The 20,074-nt window shown below is 37.4% G+C and overlaps 2 protein-coding genes across 7 annotated transcripts in view; one reads left to right on the top strand and one right to left on the bottom strand.

Moving 5' to 3' along the window:
* washc5 (WASH complex subunit 5) overlaps positions 1 to 5,057 on the top strand; it is a 15,936-nt gene extending 10,879 nt beyond the window's left edge. For all 3 annotated transcript variants that reach the window (XM_048153048.1, XM_048153050.1, XM_048153049.1), the window contains exons 17-29: positions 274 to 354; positions 595 to 696; positions 797 to 976; positions 1,082 to 1,206; positions 1,295 to 1,457; positions 2,138 to 2,240; positions 2,331 to 2,410; positions 2,495 to 2,598; positions 2,685 to 2,814; positions 3,009 to 3,105; positions 3,568 to 3,721; positions 4,538 to 4,625; positions 4,724 to 5,057. In XM_048153048.1, the coding sequence (XP_048009005.1) occupies positions 274 to 354; positions 595 to 696; positions 797 to 976; positions 1,082 to 1,206; positions 1,295 to 1,457; positions 2,138 to 2,240; positions 2,331 to 2,410; positions 2,495 to 2,598; positions 2,685 to 2,814; positions 3,009 to 3,105; positions 3,568 to 3,721; positions 4,538 to 4,625; positions 4,724 to 4,780 (1,464 nt within the window). In that variant the 3' untranslated portion in view covers positions 4,781 to 5,057. The remainder of the gene's footprint in view (positions 1 to 273; positions 355 to 594; positions 697 to 796; positions 977 to 1,081; positions 1,207 to 1,294; positions 1,458 to 2,137; positions 2,241 to 2,330; positions 2,411 to 2,494; positions 2,599 to 2,684; positions 2,815 to 3,008; positions 3,106 to 3,567; positions 3,722 to 4,537; positions 4,626 to 4,723) is intronic.
* A 4,806-nt stretch (positions 5,058 to 9,863) lies between these two features.
* adam22 (ADAM metallopeptidase domain 22) overlaps positions 9,864 to 20,074 on the bottom strand; it is a 74,569-nt gene continuing 64,358 nt past the window's right edge. For 2 of the 4 annotated variants that reach the window (XM_048152395.1, XM_048152398.1), the window contains exons 28-32: positions 19,858 to 19,958; positions 19,694 to 19,760; positions 18,360 to 18,446; positions 16,167 to 16,290; positions 9,864 to 10,895 (exon numbers count right to left, since the gene is read on the bottom strand). In XM_048152395.1, coding sequence (XP_048008352.1) covers positions 10,875 to 10,895; positions 16,167 to 16,290; positions 18,360 to 18,446; positions 19,694 to 19,760; positions 19,858 to 19,958 — 400 coding nt within the window. In that variant the 3' untranslated portion in view covers positions 9,864 to 10,874. The remainder of the gene's footprint in view (positions 10,896 to 16,166; positions 16,291 to 18,359; positions 18,447 to 19,693; positions 19,761 to 19,857; positions 19,959 to 20,074) is intronic. The other 2 variants (XM_048152396.1, XM_048152399.1) reach the window with 1 other exon arrangement.

Consider the following 20,074-nt stretch of genomic DNA (forward strand, 5'->3'; position numbering starts at 1 on the left):
TATATGTATGTGTATATATATATGTATGTGTGTATATATGTGTGTATTTATTTATTATTTTGTATTATTTACTCCATATATTTATTATATTTTGTATTATTTTACTATTTATAACTAGCTTGCTAGAAGTGTTTTTGTAGCTAGAAGTGTTTGCATTCACATTCTAAGATTATGTTTCAATCAACAGGTTCTTCTTGTATAGATTTATTTTGTGTAATTATTTATAAATAATATATGCAATGAAGTAACTCACTGCCCTTCTTCATTTGACAGGTAGCTAAACTCACTCATGCCATCTCAGTCTTCACCGAAGGTATTCTGATGATGAAGACCACACTTGTCGGCATTATCAAGGTACTCTAAAGATTCTCTGAATGTTACACTTTGATCATTTTTGATAGATCACAAAGACAGGCGGTTTCCTTTTTCACTGATGCAGACCAGAAATTTGCATTAAGAAAGTACTGTAAAAAGGGTGGATTTTGATGTCATGCTGACAATAATGTTTTAACTAACCTCATTTCTATGTTTATGGAGTATTACACATTTTAATGTCATGAGAGCTCAGAAACCGTGAAAACAAATCTGTTTCAGGTGGATCCGAAGCAGCTTCTGGAGGACGGGATCAGGAAAGAACTTGTCAAACGTGTTGCTTACGCTCTGCACAAAGGCCTCATCTTCAACCCCAAAGCCAAAGTGAGCAAACCTTCATCTCACCCTGCTGAATGATTTGATTTCTGTCCGTATTTCAGGACTCCCATGTGTCTTTTACAACATCATATTCCTTCTCTTTCAGTCCAGTGAGCTGATGCCAAAGCTGAAGGAAATGGCTGCCACCATGGATGGGTTTTATCGCTCATTTGAATACATTCAGGATTACGTGAGCATCTACGGACTGAAGATCTGGCAGGAGGAAGTGTCTCGCATCATCAACTACAACGTAGAGCAGGAGTGTAACAGTTTCCTCAGGACGAAGGTCTTTGTAGCTTCTTATTCACATTGAGCTTCTGTTAAACCTCAGATTTTGCTGTCCATTGGTAGTTCATACTGCTAGTGTTGATTTTAAAGAGGTTCTTTTCAGATACAAGACTGGCAAAGCGTCTATCAGTCCACCCACATTCCCATTCCTAAGTATCCGTCTGTTGATGAATCCGCCACGTTTATTGGACGTCTTTGCAGGGAAATCCTGAGGATCACAGATCCAAAGTAAGTCAGTGCAAAACCTTTGAAGATTTGACGGCCGAATGCCAAAAGTCTGGAGAAATGTCATGTTCCTCGTCTTTATTCCTCTCAGAATGACGTGTTACATTGACCAGCTGAACACCTGGTACGATTTGAAGACGCATCAGGAAGTGACCAACAACCGACTCTTCTCTGAGATTCAAGACACGCTGGGAACCTTCGGCCTGAACGGACTCGACAGACTCTTGTGTTTCATGATCGTGAAGGAGCTGCAGGTGAAACTTGTGTTCAATTTCTATTGAAATGCAATAAATTGATTGTTTTTTTCCCCCTTCTAGTTACATTAATGAAAAATTATGAACCGTTACGAAAGAATCAAAGTCGAATTGCATAAAAAATTCCAATTTCAAGGTGTATTGCGAAGACTCTGGATCAACATGCACCATTTCAAATTTTGCTATATATCCTAATCATTAACATGTATTAATTACTTCCATGAGCTCATTGTTTCTGCCTTAAATTAATACATTGTTAGCTAACTGCGCTGTTTGTATATGTACATTTCTGAAATAACATAATTTGGACACAGTCACCTCTGATAACAGATTACTCTAAATTATGCATTCTCTGTAAAGCTGCTTTAAAACGATATGTATTGTGAAAAGCGCTATACAAATAAATGGGTATTGAATTGAAAAAATAGTGTCAAAAAGCTGTTTCGAACACCAAACAAGCTTCGTTTTGGCCAAATTTTGTTTGAAATTACGTCACACCAGTTTGTTCTTCAATTTCGCTTGAAGTATATCGGGGCCTTAAGGAACTGAATCATAGCAATCATAACTGAATCACAAAATCATTTGTAAATCGAAGTAAATCAATGTCTGTGCAAATATTTATTGAACACCATGAAATCCCCTCATCACAGTAAATGTAATTTAAATAATAATCTTTGCAGAATTTCCTGACAGTCCTTCAGAGGAACATCCTGAAGGACAAAGCAGTGGTTGACGTCTTTAAAGCTCTGCTGACCGCTGTCAATCCTGTCAAAGGGATTGTGGGTATGTGTGTTTGATGCACTACCATACGTTTGACACTTATTCCCACAATAATGTTCTTGATATTTTTTGTCTTTCTGCATCAATATTCAGCAAACGCAAGCAAAGTCTACGCCAACGCTGTGGCCAAAACCCAGAAGATTTGGGCAGCTTATCTGGAAGCCATCATGAAGGTGTTGCTTTCTTTTTGAACATTTGTTTTCCGTCCAATATGTCTATTTGCATATTCAAGCTGAAAACGACTGATTCTTTCACAGGTGGGTCAGATGCAGATCTTGAGGCAGCAGATCGCCAACGAATTGAATTACTCCTGCAAGTTTGACTCTAAACACCTCGCTGCGGCTCTGGATAATCTGAACAAGTGGGTTGGGAATGATGTTTCTTCCTTCTTTATTTCTTGGTACTTGGATTAGTTTCACCTTCTCCCTCATTGATGATCATTTTCAGGTCTCTGCTGTCCGATATTGAAGCACATTACCAGGATCCATCGCTGCCGTATCCCAAAGACGACAACACCCTGCTCTACGACATCACTGCCTATCTGGAGGCGGCCGGAATCCACAACCCACTAAACAAAGTGAGTCGTGTATATGTGAAATATTCATTTTGCCATGTAAGTGATTATTTTATCAGATAGTTTGTGTATTATTTTTTGACCTATTTTCTTTTTTGAAACAAAAAATGGCCCAAATTTCAGTGCTTCCGTACCTGATGTGAAGACCTGTTAACATCAACCACATTTTGTTGTATTTATTAATTTGCTACTTCCAGATCTACATCACGACGAAGCGTCTGCCTTATTTTCCCATTGTGAACTTCCTGTTCCTCATCGCGCAGCTGCCAAAACTGCAGTACAATAAAACCCAAGGTCTGTAACTGATTTTTCATGTTAGTTATTGTTGAAAAGTTTGGGGTCAGTGAGATTCTTTTATGTTTTTGAAAGAAGTCTATTATGCTCACCAAAGCTGCTTTTTTTTATTATTTTTTATTATTTTAACACAACTGTTTGAACATATTTGAACATATTTTAAAATGTCATTAATTCCTGTGATGCAAAGCTGAATTTTCAGCATCATTACTCCAGTCTTCAGTGTCACATGATCCTTCAGAAATCATTCTAATATGCTGATTTGGTGCTCAATAAATATTTCCTATTATCCATGTTGAAAACATTTGTGCTGCTTAATATTTTTGTGGAAACTGTGATACATTTTTTTTTAATGATTAATTGATTAATAGAAAGTTCAAAGGAACAGCATTTGAAATTATTTCTTTACTTTCACTTTTGATCAAGTAAAAAGTATTCATTGTATTTGTGCTGCTTTCACAGGGATGACGTGTAGGAAGGCAGCAGATCCAGTGGATTGGGCTCCTCTGGTCCTGGGTCTCCTGACGCTGCTCAAACAGTTTCACTCCAGATACACAGAACAGTTCCTGGCTCTGATTGGACAGTTTATTCGCTCCATAATGGAGCAGTGCACCAGGTACCTTACTTCACTGTGTTACGATAGGAGGGTGAATCACACGAGAGCATGTCCAGAAAAATAAGAAATTATATTTTGCATTAAATGAAATAGACTATTTTAGGACTCTTAAGATTTTTTGGTCACACTTTATATTAGGTGTCTTTATCTACTATGTACTTGCATCAAAAAATAAGTACAATGTACTATTTGTGTTATACCAAAACAATTTGAGTGGGATATGGGTAAGGTTAGGGACAGGTTCGGTAAGGGAAGGGTCAACAGTGTATATATATATAAAGGCTGAACAACAAATGCTACATTGATGTATAAATATAAGATTTACTAATAAAGCTTAAAATTACTGTGACATTTTTTTTGTATTACAGTAATGAGAATTAGTTTTTTTGCATTATGGTCTTAAAAATATGCTCAACTGGGCTAGTTATATAGAGTAAAACAATACAAATATAATAAATACAAATATATAGATAGTAAAAATGAATATAAATACATAGTGTAAAATAATACAAAATATAGTACATTTATAATGTAATTAATTAATCATTTAATCTTCTTAAAAACAGTACAACAAATACTGCATTGATGCATAAATACTTGACTAATTTCTTTTTTGCATTACAGTAATTAACTTTTGCTTACATTATGGTTTTAAAAATATGCTTAAATTGTCATGAAAACAATCTTGATATTCATTTAAAGCAAGGTATAAATTATTATTTTGGTTTTGAAGGGGGGGAAAAGCTTTTTTAAATCAATTCTGTACTTTTCTGCATGATGGCAACAGAAATGTCTAACAGCGTCTGTTCCCTACAGTCAGAAGATCCCAGACATGCCTTCAGATGTAGTCGGAGCGTTAATGTTTCTGGAGGACTATGTGCGTTACACTAAACTGCCCAGAAAGGTAGGAAATATTGCCATGAGATGCTGTATTCATTTTCTTTATAGACACAAATATTCCACAACAAAAATCCTGAGGAAAAGATTTCTCTCCTTTTTCAGGTGGCAGAGGCTCATGTGCCAAGTTTCATCTTCGATGAATTCAGGACTGTGCTGTAAACATGCCTGTCATAATGTCAAATCATGTTTGTTATTGTTCATCTTTCTCTTAAAGCACTAATGAAAATGAGTAATTAGCATTTTTAACATTTCAATTTTAAAACATGTTGATCTTTTGTAGCTGTTACTGACCTGATGTCTGTCTGCTGGTGTAATAAATGCCATATGTGTATGTTTTGATACAACTTTTTAGCATACTTTCAAAGAATGAATCACTTTAACCTCTCATGATTTATTGCTTTTATAAAATGATGGCAACATCAATAATATAAAACAACCTGATATTATTTTCCCTTTTTTGCTAATATCATTCATTGGTTTAACTGTACGCTGAATTTCTTCTTTTGAGGTACTAAAACTTAAGGGGTATTAAACTGTACACAAGATTTTTTGTTTTGTTTTGTACACAACACAGGAGACATGATTTGAATGAAAGTTTTAATTTTATCTTAAATATATTACAATACTGAATGGATACTGTATGAAAAAAATGAGCTTTTATCGTTTTATTTATCAGTCTATGTACAGCACAAAATGAAAGAAAATAGCCATGAAGAATCTATGAACACCAACACTGTGTACAAGGTCAGACACGAGAAGAGAAACGGCAGGCTGTGACAACGGCTGACTAGAAAAAGATGTAAATTTCAGCTGCAAAACAAAAATAATTTCCAGTTAATGCTGTACTGGATTTCAGTATGTGTGTGGGTGTGGTCCGTTTATGTGTAAATATGAATTTCCTTAAATACATTCATTGACATTTTGGTTGTGTCCTTCAATCAGGGATCAATGCCCTGAGATGCCTGATCAATTGATTAATCTGACGATTGGCATCAGACCGACACGTTTCATTCCAGTACGAATGTGCATTTGTTTCTGACGGGTCAGGGTCACAGTGAGCAGAGTATTGCTTCGGATGGTTATTATAAACGAAAAGGAACTACATTGAATTATTGTCAGCTGAATCTTCTTTGTGTGGGTTTAGTCTCCTGATGGCATATAATGTAATTTTGCACGTAAACTGCAAATACAAACACACAGAAACAGGACGATCGTCCCACAAGAAGTACAAAGGCGACCTGAAATGAAATAAAACCTTAGTTTGCACAGAAACCTATTGCGGCATTAATCATTCTAAAGCACTTAATCGTTGTTGGGGTTAAATATGTACATGTAGTAATACTGGGGAAGGGAAAGACTTTACAAATTTTCCTTAAAAATACTTCATATGCATCATGGCGGTGTTATTCGTGGATTACAGGCAGAGTGCAAAAATCAGTGCCGACAGGTCGACCGCACAGCAGACTATGTACAGATGAAAACTGCCATTACTAATACAATACTGACCAGAAATAGGCAATCGATCAAGGCCGAATGGTCACGTGACCAGAGGGATACTGCAGTGTGAAGTGTCATGCTGTAATCAAACATCTACCAAAAATCAGAAAACTGTGATTATGGGTTCATAACAGCTAGTTTACATAAATGTTATTCAGGGAGAATGTGTTTTAAAAAATCTCAACATTGATGCCTCACTAAATCTCATTAATTCATCAAAGGAAATATGTTTAGCCTTACATTCACACATCTCCAGGTTTTTTTTTTTTTTTGTTGAGAATATTAGTTCAGTCACTTCTGTAAAGCACATCAGCCATTTATTTCACCTGTGGTTCTGAATTCGAATTCAATTCTTACGTTCGTTTTATCCACCTTATTTTTTTATTTTTAAGCATTTAATTAAAAAGAAAATCCACACGGAAGTAAGCAAATTTTTATGAACGCGCGAGACGCTGTATCATCATCGGGTAAATAACTAACGTTAGAGGAATAACTAAATGTGCAGATAACTGAGAACTATTTGCACTGAAAAATAATGTTTTCATAACTCAATGGGAACATAAAATGTTCTTAGAACATATTTTTGTTAGCTGGGCTATTTTTGTTCAAATAACTTAACCGGACGCCTTCTCTGTTGGCATATTCAAGTTCAAGTTTTAATTTTGCTATTTCATAAAAAATAAGGTGGATACGCAATCTGTCGTTTTTATGAACGCAGCATGTATCACAAAAAAACACGTACCCAAAACAATCAGCTGAAATCACATTCCTTACGCTTAAGAGAGAATTATATATAACATGAGATGATGACGATGAGGAAATGAAAGATTACATTCGGTTGTGAACATGAGGGAGAATCAACTCAATTGAAACACCAAACTAAGGCCTCTTGCGCATTACAAAACAGAAGCTCGTGGTCCTTTGCACATTTCATTTTCTCTCGTGTTGTTCTGCTAGCACTTTACAACTAATCGACCATGTTACAAACTCACGCAGAACAGCGACATTAACGCTGATTTTAAGTCATCTTGAAATGTAAATTCTCCCTTTCTATTTTCTAAATGTACGTTGTTGATCTTATTGTGAACATTCCCCAATTTATAAATTATTTTTGACTTCGATCTTTGAAAGCTTTTCTCTGGTGACGTAAGCCAGACTTTCCCAATCATTTAGTCTGCTTAAACCCCACCCCTTTCTTACTATAGACCCCTTAAAAGTTTGTAAACATTGCAACGTTTCCTGGTGGGCGGGGCTTAGCTGGAGGCAAAAAGAGGCGCTGGACACAATGTTGACAAGCGTAAGCTAGCATGTTTTAGGAGGGATTTATTAAACATGGATGCAGAAGAAGGTTCAGAACTGTCCGAATATGTACTGTCACAGACTCTGCGGGACCGTGACAACTATTTTTGTAAATTAAATTAAGTTTTGGATATTTCCAAGACAACGTATGAATTACTTTCGGGTGGTTCGGGGAATTTTTTTAAGGCTTATTGTCTAATGTAACCTAACGCTGGGCTAACTATGATTATGGCTAGCAATGTGGATTATTTTAAGAGACCATTCAAAGGATGGCACACACATCTCGCTGTATGTTTGTTTAACATTTATGCTAGCTAGTGCGCTGAAGGTTGGCGACTTTTCACCGATAAAACAGAAACTTGCTGATTTGTACTGATAAAACCAACACACCATTACATATGCATCGATTATTTTACCTGATATGAAGTGTGCACTGCAAACACGAGCATTATTTATGATAGTCTCAGTCCAGTCTGTACGGCGTATTGCATTCAACCTCAATTGTCTTCTTGATTTCTATGAAGAAATGTCTGCCGCGATCTGGTAAAACTTTAGTTTTGAACCAAAAGTGCTGTTCCTTCTATTCTGGTAGCCAAAAACACAACAAGGCGACATTTTAAAGTCAAAACCTCAAACTTTTAGCGCGCCTGCTATTAGTTCTTCCTTATGTTTTGCCTCCAGTTAGAGCGGTGACGTCACAGTGACGTAGGCGATTAAGGGGTACCTCAGAGATGACGTGTTTTTGTAGGCCAACCCGGAAGTTAGCGGCGCACGGGTTCCCTCGATCGAAAGCCTATGCATTTTTTCCCACAGACTTTTGGAAAATCGCAAAAAATAAGCTCTGTGTTTAACAAAGGGTTATGACACTTACATGTTTTGTCTATCAAGATTTCTATGAAAATTTACATTTTGAAGCCTAAATAAAGTCGTCAGATTTAAAAAGCTAACAGTAGGCTATATACGGACTACAGCATGGTCGCGGATCAACGTCACCAACACCAAGCTTCCTCAAACTTTATTTAAAAAACAACTTTATTTAAAAACATGCTAGCTGATTATGATCTGCGCTGTGTATGAATACTTGTCCACTTTTTCATGAGAAATGCTGTCCAAATGTCCTGTTTGTCATGATGATGTCTAAAGTCCCCACCAAAGGAAGTAGTCCCTTTTAGCATCTTGTTAGCAACTGCCGTTTTTAAGACACAATAAAGGTTTAAAAAAAAATCACAAAAGGGTTATAAATGGTGTGTTTTATGTCATAGATCAAAACCTGAAAATATTTAGAGGCTTTGTTAACCACAGACCTTATTTCAGGCGATTTAGCAAAAACCCATTCAAAAAACCCATAGACTTCGGGGCAATGGAACCGGAAGTCCTAAAATGCTAACTCACTTCCAGGTTTTGCCTACAAAAACACGTCATCCCTGAGGAACTCTATTAAGTGCAACCTCACATTCAGATCCTATCAAAAACTGATTGATAGAAGTTCCCATCCTATAGTTCTTTTCTATTTCTGTAATCTATTACACTCGGATATACAGTCAAACCAAAAATTATTCAGATATTTTTGATATATTTTTACTAGTTAGTGCAGGACACTATAGTTCATTTATGTAAGTGAGGATAGCTAAATAAAGTAAACTGTGACATATTTTACCCAAAAATTCTTCATACAGTGGACTACCAGTAAAATTGATAAACATTTGGAAACAAAAATTATTCAGACACTTTGACCTAACCATGTTTTGCTTAAGTGTTAACTGACATAATTAAGATAAATTAAACTATAGTGAATAAACTGTAATAATGAATGAAATGTTCAAGGTGTCTGAATAAATTTTGGTTTGACTGTATGTCAAAATCAAGTCCTGAAAAGTGAAGCCAAAACATTTCGATCGCCCCCAGGTGGCTGGATGCAGTATAGCTCATAAACCCCGCCCTCTCCATGTAATCAAATGGGACGTGAGACAAACTAAACAATCAAATTACACTTCGAATGATTTGTTTCCAAAGATCCAAAGTTTCTGTCATTTTTGGTAGTTTTTAATCACACTGATGTAAATTCAAGTGTTCGTTTTTTAAATAAGCTTGGTTAGTTATACATTTGATGCTATAAAAACGGTGGTTTGACGTCATGAGGATTTCCGGGAGGAGATTGGAGCTTCAATTTTAATTTCTACATTTCCATAACTTTATTTCACACCGACATAATGAGTTGTTCTGCAGTAAACTGTACTAACTGATTCTGCGGGAGTGTGGGCGTGGCCTTGACACCACGGCTCCACTTCATGCTCACTACTGCTCAGACTCGGGTTTCAAGATGTCAGCACCATATTCGGTCATTGGCGGCTTCACTTTTTTATAATGGCAGAGAGTGAATGTGCGTCGTCCATCTTTTTTTAGTCTATGGTCAAAATGCAGAACAAAAACTCTGTTGCTATTTCCGTTTCATCACAACATTTTTAATAGCACCTTCAACTACTCTATCTGAAGTAGAAGTGTGCACATTACAAGAACGTCGGTGACTGCCATGTGCTGCTCAATCCGGGACGGATGGAGAAAACATGAAATGGCACTTCTGTCTTGTAGCGTGCGCTAGGCTTGAGATGGATTCTGTAAATTTAGGAAGACGATCACAGGACTGACACACTAAAGCAGAAGAAAAGTTCCGCCACGCTCTCCACAACCAAACATTAAAAGCGAAAAATACTACAATCTCACATTTCACTCTGAATTATATGACATATGTACAAAATTCTCTGAGAAAAGGTGACCGTATGAACGGGGCCGGATGATGTTCTGGTGATGCGGGCATGGGGGGACATTTGAGACGTGATTGAATCTTACCAGCCTACAGAGCTGTCCTTCGATACATGCGGCACCCTTGAGTGAAAGATCTTAAAACATTTGTACATCGTTACACTACAAGGAATCGATAAACATGTTTTCTCATGCATACAGCAGTAGGTTCTACAGTGACAGCGTGCGTTCAAAACAATGGTTAACTTCCTGCTCCTGCATGAGCTTCTTGCACCCGGGCAACAAGGGCACCAATCACAAGACAGCTTGTGTTTGGAGGCGGGCCAGGCTGTGTGTGGGGTCACGAGAGGGGGCGGGGTTTAATGAGGGCACGAGTGGCTGCTGTTGTCTCTGTATCTGCTCAGCACGGCTGCCATTCTGGGTTTGTGTCGTGATGAAATCGTGTTCCTGAGTCCTTTTTACGAATGACAGCGGGAATGGGAATCTGATGCCGCACACCTCAACATCCAGGGTAAGACGGCTCCATGCCACAAATGCTGAACAGACATCGGAGGAGACCACGCCCAACTCTTCCATTCACTAGTCCCTTGTTTCTCCATTTGAATTCCTTATTTTCTTACTGGTTTCATTTTCTCATTCATACAAAAGCAGAGGAAAATCCTTACGGAGTTTTGCAGACCAGTTTCGAGGAGTTCTTTTATATTGACGTTTCCCACAGCTGAAAAATGAACACATGCTAGTAAATATGACTCATGTTATTTAATAAAACAGCTATTCATCTACTTTTCAGAACAAATTCAATTTGTTATACACAACTTTTAGCAGATGTACACTTAATAAATGTAAAGGCACATTAAAAATAACTATTTAAAATACAAAGAGCATTAAAAAACGCAACTCAGACTGCTGAACTCCAGTCGAGCCAGTAGCGATGAAAATAGTGTGCATGCTTATTATGATTATTCTAGCAAACTGCGGGCAGTGCAAAAAGACGGCCTTTGAAGTGTTTTCACTGAGTTGATCAGTCTTCGGCAAGAAACGCTATACACTCAGATAACACCAAACCCTGTCATTTTCTTCTTAAGAAAAAAATACGTTCTTACATTCATTTTCATAACTTCTTTCTTAAGAAGATTTTCGTGAATCCGGCCTCTGAACTCCTGTCAAGCCAGTCACTATGAAAAAAGTGTGCTCGCTTATTATGATTATTACGGTAATCAGCAGGCAGTGCAAAAAGACGGCCTTTGAGGTGTTTTTTATCAGCGAGTCTTCGGCTAGAACCACTATACAATCAGATAACACCAAAACCTGTCATTTTTGGCCAAAGAAAAAAAAGATGATCTTAAAGGGTTAGTTTACCCAAAAATTAAAATGATCCCATGATTTACTCACCCTTAAGCAATCCTAGATGTATATGACACAATCGGAAATATATTAAAAATATCCCTGCTCTTCCAAGCTTTATAATGATAGTGAAGGGGGGGCCACATAAAGGCCTTCTGAAGCGAAGAGTCCTGAATGTTCCCTGAAGGTCCACCAAATAACGTCTACCAACCCTTAAAAGAACTCCACATCGTGACCGTCTCTGAACGTTCTGGGAATGTTACCAGGTGACAGGTTACCCCGCCAGAAATTTTACGTTCCCAGAACATTCTCAGAACGTCCACTGGTGTTAAGGACGTTGTCTAGTAACGTTCCCAGAACGTTCAGAGACGGTCACGATGTGGAGATCTTTTAAGGTTTGGGGAACATTATTTGGTGGACCTTCAGGGAACATTCAGGACGTTCTGGGAATGTTTAGGGGAATATTACTATAGGACGTTCTGTTAACTTCTCAAATGTCCTTTTTGTAACGTTCTCGCACGACCATAAAATAACCAAAATAGAACGTCCCCCTAAACTCATATCAGGAACGTTATTAAATGACCAATAGAGGACCATGTGGGAACGTTCAGTTAATGTCCCAAATATCCTCATTGTAATGTTCTTATGTGAATATAAAATTAACCAAAATGGAATGTCCCCTTAAAATCATATAAGGAACCTTGAACTGCAGCACTTTCATTACCAAAAGAGGATGTTTTAGGAATGTCCCAAATGTTCTATAAAGGTTCAGAATTTTTGTCACCTTTAGAGAACTTTTAGGCAACATTGTGCAAGGTCCTGAGAACGTCGCCTTCTACATGGGTGTTTTATAGAAAATAATAAAGTTTGAAATCAAACTAAAGCAAACACTCACCTCCGTTAATTTTTAATCAGATGAATTGGTTATTTAGTGATGGTGATTCAATCATCATCTTGATTCACTGATCCTCTCTAGAGACTAAACTCTGAGTGTATTAACTGCTAGTTTGGCATTAATCAATAGTTAGTTTTTTTTTTTTTTTTTTTTTTTTTTTAAATTCATTATACTGACAGAGTTTTGTCTTTTAGACTCACACAGACATCATGAATCAGCGTATGAACCTCAACAATGGTGACAATAAACTAAAATCTTTTTTGTGACTTTAGTAGCTTGTTTTGTGACGCTCAGAGTTAATCTGTTTATCTGAAAATTTTGTCACCATTGTTGAGGATCATACGCAGAATCTTGTGTGAATCTACATGATGCTGTCGGAATAATTTCTGCATAAGGATAAAAACTTTCAAAATGTCAAAGGAGGACAGGAATTTATGCACTATCATAGGACTACAACAACATGAAAAAAAACCACAATATTCAGAGATCAGTGAATAAGGCCACTGTATGATGACATATTCATCAACAATGACCAACCAAATCCATTTAATCAGATTTTTTTTCTCACAATTTTTTTTTGTAACAAATCTGCTTTAGAAACACACAGTTATAACAGATGGTTAAAGTCAAAACCTCAAGGGTCAGGAGCCCAACTAAAGCAAGCGCTTACCTCCGTAATGGTGACGTTTATAAATTTTGATAAAACATCAACACCCTCAGTAAGAAGATTTGTATGAAAGAAGTGGTTTGTAATAAGTGAAGATGCTGAGATCTAGAGAGATCTGTTAGAGTTTAATGTTCTGTTTCTGTTATCTGAGTTTTGTGAGGTTATCATTGTGCTGGAGAGTAACGCCTGTGCTTCAGTCAGTGATGATCCAGAAACACTGACGTTCTGCTGCATGTTGCTTTATTTAAAGGCTGCAGTAACTGTGGTCACTGATGCAGTGATACAGCAATTACATTAGCTCATGCATGTGCTGTTCTCAGCTAATGACTTACTGCAAAAGATTTGCATTTTAAAGAAAAGGTTTTTTTTTCTGTATGACATTTAAGAAAAAGTTGTTTTTGTTTGAACAGCCACTTTTGTTAGTCAATTTAGCTCTAATTTTCAATGAATTTTTTTGACAAGTGCAACAGGGACGTTCTGAGAACATTTCCAAAAAAACATGGTTCCCTAAACCAGTGGTTCCCAAACCTGTCCTGGAGGACCCCCAGCCCTGCACATTTTGTATGTCTCCCTTATCTATCACACCTGATTCAACTCATGTGCTCATTAGTAGACACAGCAAGACCTGAAATGGGTGTGTCAGAAATAGGGAGACATGCAAAATGTGCAGGGCTGGGGGTCCTCCAGGACAGGTTTGGGAACCACTGCCCTAAACATTCAGAGAACATCTTGAATGTTCTGTGAAGGTCCACCAAATAACGTCCCCCAAACCTTAAAAGAACTCTACATCGTGACTGTCTGTGAATGTACTTGGAATGTTACTAGACAATGTCCTTAACACCAGTGGGGAAGTTCTGAGAATGTTCCAGGAGCGTAAAATTTCTAGCTGGGTAGCTTCCGGCAGACGGTCATATGCCTCGATTTGCATGACGCAATGATGAACGTGGAAGCGCAGAGGATAGAGCAAAACAAAACCCCGGTCATGAATTGGAAGTCTAAAATGTGAATTTTTAAAGACAAATGTCAGAGGATTTCTATATAATAGAAGAGGAGCTTGAGGCTTACGCTACTTCTACATCCTATGTCATTGCGTCACAGCCCCGCTAGAAATGTTACATTCCCGGAACATTCTCAGAACTTCCCCACTGGTGTTAAGGACGTTGTCTAGTAACATTCCCAGTACGTTCACAGTCACGATGTAGAGTTCTTTTAAGGTTTGGGAGACATTATTTAGTGGACCTTCACAGAACATTCAAGACGTTCTTTGAACGTTTAGGGAACCATATTTTATTTGGAAATGTGCTCAGAACGTTCCTACTGCCCTTGTCAAAAAAATTGAATTGAAAATTAGAGCTAAATTGACTAACAAAAGTAGCTGTTCAAACAACTTTTCTTTAATGTCTTACAGAAAAAGCTCTTTACAGGTAATTCCTGGATTAATATTACAAAACCTTCTCTTTAAAATGCAAATCCCTTGAAGTAAGTCATTAGATGACATCAGTTTTTCTGGATCATCACTGACTGAAGCACAGGCGTTACTCTCCAGCACAATGGTAACCTCACAAAACTCAGATAACAGAAAAAGAACATTAAACTCTAACAGATCTCTCTAGATCTCAGCATCTTCACTTATTACAAACCACTTTGTTTCTTTCATACAAATATTCTTAATGAGATATTGATGTTTTATCAAAATTTATAAATGTCACCGTTATGGAGGTAAGCGCTTACTTTAGTTGGACTCCTGACCCTTGAGATTTTGACAATTTTTTTTTCCAATTGTTGTTTCCAAAGCACATTTGTTACAAAAAAAAATTGTGAGACAAAAAAATCTGATCAAATGGATTTGGTTGGTCATTGTTGATGAATATATCATCATAAAGTGGCCTTATTCACTGACCTCTGAATATTGTGGGTTTTTTTCATGTTGTTGTAGTCCTATGATAGTGCATAAATTCCTGTCCTGCTTTGACATTTTGAAAGTTTTTATCCTTATGCAGAAATTATTCCGACAGCATCATGTAGATTCACACAAGATTCTGCGTATGATCCTCAACAATGGTGACAAAATTTTCAGATAAACAGATTAACTCTGAGCATCACAAAACAAGCTACTAAAGTCACAAAAAAGATTTTTGTTTAGTGTCACCACTGATGTAAATGACCAACAGAGGACCATGTGGGAGTGTTCTGTTAATGTCCCAAATATCCTCGTTGTAACGTTCTTTTTTGACCATAAAATGAACCAAAATGGAACGTCCCCCTAAAGTCATATAAGGAACCTTGAACTGCAGAACTTTCATTACCAAAATAGGACGTTTTAGGAACGTCCTGAATGTTCTGTAAAGGTTTGGAATTTTCGTCACCTTTTCAGAACTTTTAGGGAACGTTGCGTAAGGTCCTGAGAATGTTGCCTTCTACGTGGGAGGTTACTCTTGTGGTGCAAGTCGGCTTGTGCAGTATGCGGCTTGTTCAGTATTTTGATTTATAAAGTTATAAAAATGTATATTTTTCTTACAAAGAAAGCCCATATGAACCCCCTGGAGCCGTATGGATTACTTTTATGATGGATGAATGTTTTTTTGTGCTTTAAAGTCTGGCCCCCCTTTAACTACAATTATAAGGCTTGGAAGACATTTTAAATATATCTCAGATTGTGTTCGTCTGAAAGAAATCATATACACATAGGATGGCTTGAGGTTGAGTAAATCATGGGATAATTTCCACTTTTGGGTGAACTATCACTTTAAGAAAATATTTGAGAACTTTCCAAGAATTGTACTTAAGATGAATTCTCAGAAGTTTTTTGTAAGAATGTTCCAAAGACATTTCTTAACTTCTTTCTTACAACGTTTTTGTGAATTTAGTTTACTTGCTACTAAGTGCTTCATATGATCAGTGGACAGACCATTGTAAAAGCTCTAAATTTCATGCATATGCTCCTGTAGCTGCTCTCCCACATTATAGTGTAGAAAATGTAGTGTGCTAAATCATAATTCTGAGGGAATTGTCTAAATATTTTGATCCGGAATACCTGAAATGTGCTGAATGATAAAAAGAGGCTGACGTATGGCAAGTCTTACCCTGGCACTCTGTCTGTTCGCCTTCCTCTCTTCATCCGGAAGGGGAGGCATGGGGTAGGGGTATCTCCGGCTGGAGGCGATGGAGCCCGTTGAAGAGGTGGGTGATTTGGCCGGTGAGAGTGTCCTGTGTTATCAGAGAGATGTGACATTAGTCTTGAAGTGTGTGAACTGGATAACAGCGTCAAGATCCAGAACAGACATGGAGCGGTCACCTTTGACCCCTTGAAGAGGTCAGAGGGAGTGTTTCCAAGGCAAGCCATCATCCAAAATCACTAACTTCATCAGTCCTTGCCACAAAAATACCCACTGGCTCTTACTGGAGACTGAAGCTGGGCAGATACTGCAAGCACAATGTAGTGCTTTTGGGATGTTTAACGAACAAACATACCCGGCGTCATGTGGGCTTACAAACATGGCGGACGTGATGAGGTGATCAGGACAGACACAAGTGATTATCATCACAGAGAATATGGCAGCCATACGTGGATGACATCATAGAGTGCAAAAGCGACACACATTAAGCAGCAGCTGGCATGCAGAGAGGGGGCACTGAGTGTGAGAGCGACAGAACAGTGAAAGAGGAATACAATACGAAAAATCATACAAACACAAGAGCTTTAACTACAGTCAATGAGGCTGGTTTGGTCTTTTGATGTACACACACAGATGCACAAATACAACAACCGACACTGAGCACTTGAGTGAATCTCACGAAAACACATCCTAGTTACATTTCAGTCCAAAATCAAAAGAAAAAAATTAGGTTGAGTAAAATAATTACATAGTTATAGCTATATCTAAAAGGAAATATACCCATTTAAAAGGACAGTTCACCTAAAAATGAAAATTAGCCCATGATTTACTCACCCTCAAGCCATCCTAGGTGTATATGGTGATCTTCTTTCAGATAAACACAATTGGAGATATATTTAAAAATATTCTGACTCTACCAAGCCTTATAATGGTAGTGAAAGGGGGCATGTTTTGAAGCCCAAAATAAATGCATCCATCCATCGTAAATATAATTCAAATGACTCTAAGTGGTTAATAAAGGCCTTCTGAAGGGAAACAATGGGTTTTTGTAAGAAAAAATATCCATATTTCAAACTTTATTAACCCCCTTTATGATGCATTTTTGGGGGGGGCTTCAAAACATGCCCCCCGTTCACTACCAATTATAAAGCTTGGAAGAGCCAGCATATTTTTAAATATATCTCCGATTGTGTTTGTCTGAAAAAAGATAGTCATATACACCTAGGATGGCTTGAGGGTGAGTAAATCAGGGGATAATTTTCATTTTTGGGTAACCTATCCCTTTAAGTTCATTTTTCCCACACATGCCACTCCCAAAGTCTTAGGACATTTGACCTTTTTAAAAATAGTTTTGTAATTATAACTAATTGGTGATTCTAATTAATAGTAATTTTTAATTGTATTACAGTGAAATAACTACTGTAGTATTTTTGTTTAAATGAGAATAGATTAAAGGTAGTACAAAAATGTGTATAACTGCTTTACAATAAAAAATATAGTATTTCATTTAATAATTTATTTGAATTACAGTAATGGGAATTTTGGATTTAATGTTATTTGTATTTATAATGTTTGAATAATGTCACAATGCAACAAAAACCTTAATGGGCCTAAAAAATATGTGAATAATTATTTCTGGTGATTTTGGGGTGAAATCTGATCTTGGTTTTGTGAGATGATCATATGAGAGGCATTCCTGGATATTTGCATCTCATGGTTATTGATGTTTACATCAAATGATCTACTGAATAACAAATGCCTTCCGTCTCCTTTAAAGACAAGTGGCCAGTTATATTATGATGTATGATTGGAAGATTTCTAATGACAAACATTTAAGATTCATGATTACAAAACTCTGGATGTTAATCCTTGAAATTGCAGAAATGCTCATGCACTTAAAAAAAAAAAAGTGACATTGCAGTTACATTTGTAGCTGTTTATGACACGTTGGAATGGAATAATACACGTTTAGAAGATCAAAAAGAAACAAATACATTGAAATGAATGTTCGGTTTTGAGAGGATCTGCCAGCGAATGCTCTTCAAACCCTAACGCTCAGCTCTCATCTCTGAAAAATGATACTTGGTCAGGGAAACAAACAACTGAGGAGGGAAACTGATGGATAGGGGACAGATATAATGCAGTCTGATGTTATTGTACCTAATAAAAGGTCCTTCAGTGTTTTTATTCACATCTTCTACCCATTTAGTTACATAATACTCTGATTTGACGCATGGGGTTAAATACCTGCAGGAGGAGGATGGGGAAGGAGCGATGGTGAAAAGAGAGAGAGAGAGAGAGAAAGGGAAGGGTGGGGGGAGAAGAGAAAGAACGGGAGAGGTAGGAGAAAGAGGAGAAAGAAGGAAGTTGGTAAAAGACAGCAGCAGCACTGACATTCTTTACGGTCCAAGATGCAGGTGAGAGATCAGACAGCAGCTCAGACTACAGCACCTACACAGATATCATCAAGCTTTTTCGCTTTATGGCTGGTGCTGGACAGAACAAAATGAAGACTCTACAAAACACAGCTGCTGTAACATCAGCATCAAATTGAGTTCACAGAAAAATTTAAAATGTGTCTTCATTTACTCATCCTCATGTCATTGCAAACCTATATGACTTTATTTCTTTAGCGGAACACAAAGCAAAATGTTCCTTTCCATTCAATGAAACTGAATGGGGAAAGGAGCTGGTAAACTTCTAAAATTACAAAAACAGACAACATAAAATGCTGTTCTTTTGGTCTTTCTGTCCATCAAAGAATCCTGACAAAAATGTATCACTGTTTCCACAAAAATATTAAGCAGCACAACTCTTTTCAATATTGATAATATGTACTTGAACACCACATAAGCATATTAGACAGAAAGACAGAAAGTCATTCAGGTTTGGAGCAACATGAGGGCGAGTAAATGATGACAGAATGTTTATTTTTTGAGTGAACTATTCCTTTAAATTTTGCAGAAGAACTTTTCCACAACCATCAAGCTATGCAACGTTAAAGCACATCGCAGAAGTGCGATGCCGCTTGCTAATGCATTTTTGAATATGTCTTGCTTGAGACTTGAATGAATATTACAAAATGAAGTAGTTGTATTTGTGTAGGTCAGCTGAATGTTGTTCTTTGTTTTAGTTGTGGTCAGTTTGTCGCATGCGTTTGAAAAGGAGAGTTCAAGTGCAGAAACAAGCGTCAAGCTGAAATCAGAATCTGAGTGTATATTGTGTTCATACAGATGAAGACGTGCAGGTCTGTTTCAGCGTGCTGTTCGTTCCAGATATTAAACCAATGCACACATCAATGCACACCCAAAACCAGAACAAACCAGCAATTACTCCAAACACACAGAACAAAGTTTCGACGATTTAACTTGGACACACTGCAGTACTGATACATGGCATAGAGTTTAAGACTCCGTGCAAAGTCCAACATCCACCCTGCGTTTCCACATCACTCATTGTATGGTAAAGAACTATGGCAACACTGAATCTCTTACTCTGTGGAGTTGGAGCGAGGACGAAACTTCTTTCCCTTGAGCTTCTTGCGGGTACCTGTGATGTTTCCTGTAGTGACAGAGGAGATGAACATGTGATATGAATGCTGAGATTAATCTGATGCAAGCTCTGTCATTTAGAGCTGATGCATTTATGGATGTGTTACCTTGCCATGAGTTGCTCCTGGGTCGTCCGTTTTCACAGACGTCAGAGATGTGCTTGGCATCTGGGATTCTTTCACTCCAAGAGTGAGAGAGACCATTGGATCTTCAGACCAAAGAACAGAGAAATTCTCTTTTAAGTTCATTAAATGCAATTACAGAGGTTCTGTATGAGGAAAACAAATGGCTGAGAGACGTCACATGGCTCATTCCTACTTAGCA

Source organism: Megalobrama amblycephala, linkage group LG13 (genome assembly GCF_018812025.1).
Source record: "Megalobrama amblycephala isolate DHTTF-2021 linkage group LG13, ASM1881202v1, whole genome shotgun sequence".
Classification (NCBI taxonomy): domain Eukaryota; kingdom Metazoa; phylum Chordata; class Actinopteri; order Cypriniformes; family Xenocyprididae; genus Megalobrama; species Megalobrama amblycephala.